General features: G+C 37.5%; 1 protein-coding gene across 1 annotated transcript in view; it reads left to right on the forward strand.

Annotated features, from left to right (window-relative positions):
* PDK4 (pyruvate dehydrogenase kinase, isozyme 4) overlaps positions 1 to 7,385 on the forward strand; it is a 9,242-nt gene extending 1,857 nt beyond the window's left edge. The window contains 11 exon segments of the mRNA XM_009895366.1: positions 531 to 538; positions 540 to 689; positions 1,706 to 1,777; positions 2,366 to 2,550; positions 2,977 to 3,066; positions 3,564 to 3,641; positions 4,287 to 4,363; positions 5,070 to 5,168; positions 5,449 to 5,559; positions 6,030 to 6,143; positions 7,242 to 7,385. Of these exon segments, the coding sequence (XP_009893668.1) occupies positions 531 to 538; positions 540 to 689; positions 1,706 to 1,777; positions 2,366 to 2,550; positions 2,977 to 3,066; positions 3,564 to 3,641; positions 4,287 to 4,363; positions 5,070 to 5,168; positions 5,449 to 5,559; positions 6,030 to 6,143; positions 7,242 to 7,385 (1,128 nt within the window).
* The last annotated feature ends 3,315 nt before the right edge of the window (positions 7,386 to 10,700 follow it).

A 10,700-nucleotide genomic window follows, 5' to 3' on the forward strand; every position in this document is an offset into this window, starting at 1 on the left:
CAGGCGACCACCTCAGGTACCCGCCGGCCAGTTGCCGGGCGATGGCGACCTGTGGATCAAAGCTGTAGATAAGCCACAGCTCCATTTCGGTGGTGTTAATGGGATGGGAGCGGAGGTGTGTGAGGGGTGAGCTAAGAGTTAAATCAGCTAATGGGTGTTTTCGTGCTCTGCGGTACGCGTTATCGGGGAGGAGTCATTAGTCTTGATGGGGTGAACAAGCTGTACCCAGATCCGATTACCGCTTTGGCAGCTGTGAAGTCTGTGCTCACACGACCTTTTTAGACGTCAACCCGAAGAAGCCCGTGTTTACAAAGTGCTTCTTCTAGAGGATTACAAATAAGTCCCGTGTCTAAATGGGAAATGTACAAGTATTCCTCCCAGGGACACGCTGTGTCTTGCTGCCACGTAAACAACATTCAGCACAAACATACACATATACTTAGGAGAACTAGCCAATAATAGCATCGTGACTGCAAAGCCATAGCCCTGAAGTGTGTGAAAAGGCAGCGAATTGTACTTGAAACTTTTGTTTTGGATTTATTCATAGGCTCAACTAATGGATGCGAGAGAACTTCTTTTGCGTTTTTGCGACAAGAACTTCCTGTGAGGTTTGCAAACATTCTGAAAGAAATCGATCTTCTTCCTGATAAATTGCTAGGAACTCCATCAGTACAATTAGTAAAAAGCTGGTAAGTCAGAACTACTTGAATTCAGCCTGTGAAATAACATAGCTTTGACAAGGTTGTCATAGGTTTTTCTGAATAGTAGAAGACAATAACAGAATACATTAGAAATGCAGTTCCTTTATCAAAGCTGAACTGCAAGCTGTTACACACTGTCCTTTTCTAGCATACTAAAATTAAATTGAAAACCAGCCTGGTTATATTGTTATTTTTAAGTTGCTTTAAAAAAACCCCAACAAAACGTAACAGCTCAAAATAGCTGGTAGAGCCAATCTCTTCTTACCCTTTAAGAAGGGAGAGAAGAAAACGTGTTCTGTTTTCACATAGCATTACAGACCCCCAGAGCAACACAAAAGTGGGAAAGCAGGCTGTATATTTGTTTGTCTCTCACTGATGGTATTAGTAACAGAGCTTCTGTTCCACAATATATTGCTTTGGCCTGTGCACCGAATGTTTGGAATTCAGTTGATAGAATCTCTGCAGTTGACACAGTGGTTGAATCTGATTTAACCTTGCTTTACTGGCACAGTTGCAATTTTTGCAAGGGTGGCTGGCATAAAGGGCAAAAGTATTAAAGTGAGATCCAGAAAGTGTTCTTAATCTAGCAAACAGTTGTGCCTTTGCAGTATGCGTCAAGGCTGTCAGATGTTAGCACAAGAGGCTCAAGTACTTAGCTTGTGCCAAAGCTGATTAAACTTGGAAAAATTTTGCTTAGGTGGTTTCCTGATCAGTATTATCTTTTGGATCTTCTTTTGAAACCCCTCCCAAGAATTGTATGGGCTTAGATTCCTCTCTGGGTGGGAGGCACAAGAAACGATTTCTGAAACTTCTAGGGTTCGGGCAGTTAGGACGTATCCATCTGTGATTCCATACTTGGATGGAACTTTGATACTTCAAAGATACTTCAAATTTCCAGCTGACTTGTTAGGAGTAATGATTTGGCAAGACAAAGTATTTTTATTGTTCCTAGACTAATAAAAATCAAATGAATAGCATATATTTCTTGTGTTTCTTTTCAATAGGTACATCCAAAGCCTAATGGAGCTTGTTGAGTTCCATCAGAAAAGCCCAGAAGACCAAAAAGTCTTATCTGAGTAAGCTTTTAATTTGCTTCTTTGAATTTTTCATCTTGTATTCAGCTTTTCATAACGTAGTCAGTTTAGAATGACAGCTGTTATGAGCTGAATTTGATAATCTAGCATGAAGTGCTGTGCATAGAGCAAGCTGGTTTAAGTCTCTGATCATGTTTAGCAATGTTGCAAATAAATGTGACCCACTGCAGCTCAGTTTCAAGGGCATAGTGCCCCTTGAACTGTCATGACAGAAATATCAACAAAAACTATCTGTGATGTCACATCCCTGCTTCTTTCCAAGATGCCAGCTAGGGATCTTTCCCTTCCTCACATTCCCCTCTGCTCAAAGTATTATGACTGAGTAAACAGGCAGTGACTTTGGCATGGCTAACAATTACAACTTTTGTATTAAAAATATCAAACTTTCCTAGTTTAGGTCAGTGAGAGATTACTTTTAAAAGAATGAAAAGATAGACTATTTTAATATTAAGGTTGTCATGTACTTATCTGTGCTGCTGCTGGATTAGATAATGACATTGTACAAGACTTGCCTCTATGTAGTCTTGGAAGAATGTTCTAAAAAGATTTTTTTTTTTTTTTTTCACCTAGCTTTATAGATACATTAATTAGAGTCCGAAACAGACATCACGATGTAGTTCCTACAATGGCACAAGGAGTAATTGAATACAAAGACACTTTTAAAGTAGATCCTGTCACCAATCAAAACATTCAGTACTTTTTGGACCGTTTTTACATGAGCCGTATTTCAACCCGGATGCTAATGAACCAACACAGTAAGTAGAAAACTTTTACTTGAGGAAAAACTTCAACCTATTGAGAAACATGTTAATGTAAACATTTCTTGAAACTGTTGGAGATCTGCCTCAGATGACTTTGTCTGACACTGAAAAGTTAGAAACTGATCTATGACTTAGGGAAGTAATGGGGAAAACTTGTTTTCTAGACTACAGACTAATTGTAATAGGTCTTGTGTGGAATATGTAGGGATCTCATTCTTTACATCTGAATAGGTGTTGAACTACAGAAAAGCCAACAAAGTTTGCTGGCAGTAGATAGCATTTTTAACTCACAAAAGGCATAAACAACACTCAGCATTTTGTGACTATATGTTGTGATCGCACTGTATTAGTCTAAATTTAAGGCTTTTTTAGAATACCTTATTTGGGATTAAATATAGTATTTGTTTTCATCTCAAACAGCCCTTCTTTTTGATGATAAATCCGGCTCAGGGCACCCAAGGCACATTGGAAGTATTGATCCTTGCTGTGATGTTGTTGAAGTAGTGAATGGTATGTATTCTCAGTTCCTTAGCATTTCTCTTTGCAGTCGGTATTTATATCTGACTTCAAGCAATTCGGGTAACCAACGTGTTGTATAGGATGATGACTGTTTTTTACTGAAATTGCTGAAAGCAGTCTATCAAAACAAGCTTTTTTGGACAGAATTTAAAATACAAGGTAGCAGTAAAAAATGTATTGAAATATAGCAAGTGGCAGATGAGGTAGGAGTTAGTTGTCTGTGGTGTTGAGATTAGCCTTACCTACTGATAGGTAACAGAATTATCAAATTGTACTGAAGACTTGTCCATGCTGCTGTAACTGCCTATATGTTCTCAGTTTTAATGCACACAGTGGCTGCAATGTTATCATTCCTTTGAGACACAGGCTTAGTTAGTCTGTAGCACCTCAGCAGCTGACACAGTTAGAAATTATATTTTGCCATGGATTAGAATGAATTTCTATGGTGTTTGATATTACACTTCACATATTTCATTTAAATATTTCAGATGCTTTTGAAAGTTCTAAGATGTTGTGTGACCAGTATTACTTAACATCTCCAGAACTGAAACTTACTCAAGTGAACGGTAAGATGAGACCTTTTATGTCTGTCTTTCTATTGGTAGCCAAACTGCTGCTCTTATTGAATCAAAAGGCTCCCAATTCTATAGCCATAATAGTACATACCAGTTGATCTGTCTTGGGCTCTTCATTTTCTGTTATAAGCACCTCATTTAATCCCCTGTGTTAGAACTCAAATGTCATTGTATCTTAAACACTAGATTTCCTGAGGTAATATTTATGAACTTGAGAGAAATAAGACTAGCTTGTACTTAAAGTAACATGGTAAGTTGCTAAAGAGGAGGTCTGTATCTGGGGTGAGAAGTGGGGCTGACTGAGAAACACTGTTTCTGGTCTAAACTGTCTGCACATGTCTAATCTTGGGCAGTGTGCTTAACCTCTAAAATCCTTTCATTATAAAATGGAATTAATACTTTACTTTTTATGTGAAAATAAACTGATTTTAAACAAGTGGCAATTAGAATGTAAACACTGTTATGGGTGTGTAAAGTTGTTTGCTTATTTGGGGATGTGGGGGCAACCCCAAAACTAAGACTTGATTTATTTTCTTGTTTGTTTTGGCGTACAATTTCCCTATTGTAGAATTTGGATACAATACAGACATTTCATCATTTTTTTATAATCTTGCTTGTCTTTTTCCCTTCATCTAGGAAAACTTCCAGGAGAGCCAATCAACATTGTATATGTTCCATCTCACCTTTTTCACATGCTTTTTGAGCTCTTTAAGGTATGTCAGTATAAGCTGTTTCTTCCCTCAGTAGTCTGAGCTGGAGTGTCAATATTTAAAATCTTTAGCTAGATCTGAATGAAGTAAAGCTTTGCATAGGACAGTGAGACTTCTAAAATTTTCTTATTTGGGGAAATAGCTTTGGCAGCATTTGGCAGGAATGATTGCTATTTGTACGAGAGTATTTGGACATTTTTGTGTTGTGTAAATGGGACAGTGTAAGGGGGAGAGAGAGTAAAAGTGGGACATGGGGTTGTGATCACCGCTAGCCATCTGCTTTTAGGGATTACTACCCTGGTGCCTTCTCTGTGGAGTGGGTGATGCGTCTTGAAGTAGTGAATGGGGCTGAATTAATGTGCTGCTGACATGAGGTGCGGAATTCTGGCAGCCTTTAGCAACTGCTGCACCCTGTTCTTCTCCAGATACCTGGTGACTTTAAGGGAGTTAGTTATTTAATTTACATTAGCTGTGTTATGTTGGGCAAGAACAGTAATCTTTCAAGCATAGAAGAGTCTTGGGTATGCTTAGTCACTTTTAGGTGTGAGACATCCTCTGCTCCCGTTACACTAAATCGCTAACTGTATTCCTTGAAAGCTAGGCACTGATAGGAATGGAGGGCAACTGCTCAGCCTCTGCATAACAGGGGTGTGATTTTTAAGTGCATAGATCCAACACTTTCTGATAACGGTAACCTTCATTTCCATAGAATTCAATGAGGGCAACTGTTGAATTCCAAGAAAACAGTCCTTCCCTTTCTCCAATTGAAGTGACAGTTGTTCTAGGAAAAGAAGACCTGGCAATTAAGGTATTGGTCTACTACAATATGGGCTTAATGTAATCTTTATGATTGCATATGCTGCTGCAAATTCTGTTAGAAATTGGAGCCTCTGACAGCATATGAAAGATACTATCCATAAGTCTTCTGTTAATTGTGCTAAACAGAGGCTATCATCTGGTTGAAAAATAACAAGCTGCAAAATAAATGTTTGCATTTCTTACTGTTGGAAGGGTTTGTTCAAATAACAGCATTTTAAATACCATTCTTAGTACATGATTGCAGTGAACTTCATTCTTTCTTAACTCAGATCTCAGACAGAGGAGGTGGCGTTCCAGTCAGGAAGATTGAGCAGCTGTTCAGCTACATGTATTCCACAGCACCAAGGCCGAGGATGGATGATGGTCGAAATACCCCTCTTGTAAGATATTTTCAATACTCATTTTGCTAATAGTTTTTTTTTTCTTATACTCCAATGACACTAATTTACTTGGTCTTCACTCCCACTCAGTCCTCAAACTTACAGAGGCACGCACAACTGGAATGCTACTATTGTTTATCTACCAGCAGCAAACTCCTTTTACTAATCAAGCTGTGCTAGCAAAAACAAGGCAGGGAAAATACATAAGTGTAAGATGTGTGTATATATAAACCCTCCCTCTTTCATGGAGATTTGTTTTTTTTTTCTTTCTAGTAGTTTTGGGTTTTTTAATGGTCAGTTTCAATATTCTGTATGAAACTGATTAGAGATTTCTGTTTTCTTTTAAGAGATGAGTAAGTGAAAAGAACTTTCTGACAGTTTAAAATCTCTGAACGCTTTCCAGCTATTTAATTTTAAGTCATAAGAGCTAGTAAAAAGCAAATTAATCTTGTCTTGTACTTTATTTTTAGGCTGGCTTTGGGTATGGCTTGCCAATTTCTCGTCTGTATGCTAAATACTTTCAAGGAGATCTAAACCTCTACTCCATATGTGGTTATGGAACAGATGCTATTATCTACTTGAAGGTATGTATTTTGATTTGGTTAAACAAAAGATAGTGTTGATAGTTACCTCACTGCGTTAATGGTAGTTACTTAGTATCATTTTAAGGTAAACAAATTCTCTGCTTATGCGTAGAAAAGCTCTCACTTTTATTAAGAAATGCCAGTAGGGTTTTTAATGTATCTAGAATCATGAAGGTCACTCAGCTTTAACTAGTCTACCTGAAAAACTACTAGTGGTAGCCTCATTAAATTTTAGATTGTATTCCATGAACCAGTAGGTAGCAAATCTTAATACAAAGTACTGGGAGAAAGTGAAGTAATGGAAACAGAACAATGTGAGCAACAAATCTGGCTTCTTTTGCTGTTGTTTCTTTATTCTGACAACCAGAAAGTCTGTATAAACTAATCCTTAAAGAATCTAGTACCTGGCCCTATTCAACATCTGCCGTATAGCCCATATATGGGATTCAGATATCAGTAAACTTGAATACCTGATGTATAACATGTACTGCTACTTTTATAAGTAACCTAGAATAAAGGCCCGCATATTCTCTTCTACTTTTTGCAATTACTCATGGGGAAAAACTTGCTTTGAATTTCTTGTGCTAAACCAAAAGCATAGTTCTAAGCACACTGTAGCACAACCAGAGAAGCAAAAGGAAGAGACACAAAAGGAGAACAAAAGGAAGAGATGGTTCAGCTGTATACATGTTGCATTTCTATTTAACAGTTTCCCAATAGAATATGAATTACTTTTTAAACTGCAAAATACGGAAGTAGGAAAGGAACATTTGAAAGCTTCTCTGGAATTTTGTAAATGTAAGTTCTTTTCCATGGCTTCAAGAACTATCTTGAAAATGGGTTAGAGAATAATTCTTAAGGCCTATAAAAATGCATAAATATGATTTGATGTTTCTTCATTTGTCCTGCCAAATTGTCCAAAGCAAGCATAGATACTGAAGCACACAAACTACTGCATCTACTGTCAAAACATTTGTGTAAATAACTTTATTTTGTAGTGTCACTGGCTTAATGCTTGGAACACACTGCATGAATTTTTGTGAAGTGGCATTATTGAGAGGTGGAAACCAAGTAACTCTCTTCCTTCTTGATTTGTAGGCTTTATCGACAGAATCAGTAGAGAAACTCCCAGTTTTTAACAAATCGGCTTCCAAGCATTACCAGGCTACCTCAGAGGCGGATGACTGGTGTGTCCCAAGTAAAGGCCCAAAGAATGTATCGCAGCAGAGTGCAGCTGTCTGAAGAGAAGTTGGTATCCAGGCACCCAAGGGGATCAAGCTGGCTTCTCAAGAGACTAGTGTTTGGAAGTATTCCTCTACCTCCAAACAGGCAAATTCTTCAGTTTCAGGACTGGCAGAAGAAAAAAGAAGATAAGGATGTTATAGCATAGGCTGTATGCACTGAATGTGAAATATTGCTGTGGACTTCAGGATAAGGAAAATAGGAGCACATATGTCTTTAAAGAAGAGTTGTGTATAGAGGAAAATCAGACTATTTTTTTTTTCTTATGATCAAAGACTTGATGTGGTAGAGGTGTGCAATTTTTGACCTGTTTAATGCTTGAATTCTGAATACTGATAAATGTAAGTTATATTGGTGTATATTTTTCTCTTAGACTAGTTATCAGCTGTTCATCTTGTTACAGCACTTCTCAGGTAGATAACATCTGTACTTTAAAGCTGTATTTAGAACATTTGGAAAAGATCCACTTAACATGGTGGTCTTGTAGCAAGATACAAACAGCATTTGCATACAGCCTGACTGGAAGGGAGGGAGCCCTGGAAGGTAGGGAGAGAGTATTTTCCATATATAAGGGAGCCCCCTTTAAAAAAAAAAAAAAAAATTAAAAAAAAAATCCAGTAATAATTCCTATATGATACCTTGCTCTGTGAGTTATGTTGCTAGATATTTTTTATGGTAAGCTGTTCATGGAAAAACTGGCCAAGTAATGTTCTTATATATAAGGCAACTGAGAAGGAAATCGGGATATTTTGGCAAGTTACTGGAAAGAAATGGGAAGCTACTTGGTTGTAGCAGTTTTAAGGTTAGGCTACACCTAGCCTACATCCCTGTGCTCTGGAAAGTATATGCCAAGTCAGTCAGGATTTTCCAAGAACTGAAGTCAGATGTGCAAGTTGAATGGAAAGGTTTTGGTGATATGTATTGTGTAAGCATGACGTGAGAAACAACAGCACGTTTAAAACATGGTCTTGTGGTTCCTTTTTGTCATGCTGTTAGAAGATTAGTGGCTCGGTACACTAAACCAAAATCTATAATCTTTGCCAAATTTGTATTGGACCATACTAGCTCAAAGAGGTACATGGCGATTTGGCACGTTTGAAAGCTGTGCTGAGCACTGAAGTTCTAGTTAAAAGGTTTTCAGGGAGAGTGGTGTTGGAACTAGAATTTTATTCTAAGAACTGTTCATTGCAATGGAAAGGGCTTAGGAAATGAGAAGTTTCAAAATATGAACAGCACTGAAAACTACAGAATAACTTTTATGAACAGCAAAATAATGGGGAATTGTCACAGGAACAGTGCCATTGGGAGAGGGCTGTTGGGAAAATATTCCATTCTCAATAAGCTTCTTGCTTTGCCATCTTCTTTGCGCATTTTCCTTGTAAGCAAGGTAAACTTAATGACAGAATTAAAGTTAAACTATTGAAAATTGCCAAACTGGCCAGTCAAAGTTCATCAGGGCTGTATAATATTACTTGAATTTTTTTACTAATTAGCATGTTATCTTAAGCGTATATGAACCTTTGCAAGAGGTTGCAAGTACAGTATTTAAAGCATCCTGCTCAGTCATATGAGTTTTCTAGAAGTTTTATTTGTTGGACAGAAAGCCACTCCGTACTCTACTGTGAATATCAAATATTTTTTAATAGGAAAGAGAGAAAGCTGGAACTACCTTTGTGTTCTAGAAGTCATGCTGGGATAGATTTCTCAATGAAAAATAAAATAGTATTCAGATATGCTTAACTTCTTTTAAAACCCAAATTTAGAAGTGTTGGTGATAACTACTGAGCATAATTACTTCTGTACTGCATTGAGGCTGTTTTTATCCCAGTGAATAAGCTGCAGTCACCAAAGGTCACCAGATGATGTATCTGAGCTTGGCTCAGTGAATGAATTGGATAATAAAAATGAAATATCTGTGTCTAGAATATACAGGTGTGAAAAAGCTGCCTTCACTGCCATAATATACTTGAATATTTGTTGATTTTTGTATTGAATACAAGGTCACAAAAACATAACTAGGTAGTCATTGTTGTCAAGTAAACACAAATTATACCTCTGTCTGCACCCAGTAATGCTTGAACATGAGTTGTGCTCTCATGGTATACTGTATATCTGAAACATGTATGGTCTGAAACTCCAGGTAGGAGCTGTAACTTCCATCTCAAAGCAGCTGAATCAACAGGTGCTGTAAAACACATTTGCAATGTTGTTTGCAGAGAGAAGCTGCAGAATGCATTCACAATGCAGACAGAGGTGTGTATAGCACTTAGGGAACCCATGTGGAATCTCTGTAGTATTAAAAAAAATTACTTAAGGGCTGTCTACCTAGATAATACACTACCTTTTTGAGCGTTTATGGAATTTTTATTCCTGAAAGAGCTGTAGTTTTAAGCCTTTTACTTGGATGTAGATGTTGATATAATTTTATAATAAAATTTTTTAAATGGTTGTCTGGTACCTTTGTTTTCTTCCAAGAAGGCTAGTGCAAGCAAGGGCCTCTTTATTTTCAAACGGAGTTGAGCAAAGCAAATTTCATGCTATGTTAAATGTATGTAGCAGGGGAGAGAAACACTGAAACAAGGGTCTGATTATGCTTACCATTGCATCTGCTGAGAGTTTAGGTAATGCCTAAAATCAGTGCTTCGCCTCATACATCACCTTATTCTTTCTAATTGGGATAGCACTCCTCTTCAGAAATGGGAATTAAGAATTCTTCATCAGTGTGTGTTCTAAAATTTCTAACTTTTTTGTTCAGCTGTAAAGAATGTGAAAATTCACCACTAGTTTTAGATTAAAAAAACAAAAGGACATCCATCATAGAGTCTATAATTAACAAATAACTTTTTCCACAGACTAAATGAAAGCCTCTCTTCCAGCTCTGAAGCAATGAGACAACTGGCTTTCAATAGCTGGTTTGTAAGAGAATGGCAGTTATTGGACAGAACAAACTGTGCCATGATCAAACAGTTGTGTACAGCTGGTGCTTTAGCAGGCTTGTGTTTGCCTGCATCTCCCTTAATTTTAAGAAGACAGAGTAACTGCAAAAATACACTTTAATTGAAAGAGGGGACATGAAAAGCAACAGACTCTGAGTGTCTGGCAGTAAATCTGTGTGCTGAGTTTCCCCTTCTTGACAATGTTTTTTCACCTGTTATGCCAGGGAAGTGGATCAAATGGTGTAAGCTTTCAGCATTTTGCAATTACAGAAATGTACCACTGTGACATATATCAGTATGTCGTGTGTTGGGAGAAACAACCCAGAACGAAAGTATGCTGGGGACTAAACTACTACAGAAAACAAAAGAAAACCACCAC

Source organism: Charadrius vociferus, unplaced genomic scaffold, assembly GCF_000708025.1.
Source record: "Charadrius vociferus isolate BGI_N301 unplaced genomic scaffold, ASM70802v2 scaffold31, whole genome shotgun sequence".
Classification (NCBI taxonomy): Eukaryota; Metazoa; Chordata; class Aves; order Charadriiformes; family Charadriidae; genus Charadrius; species Charadrius vociferus.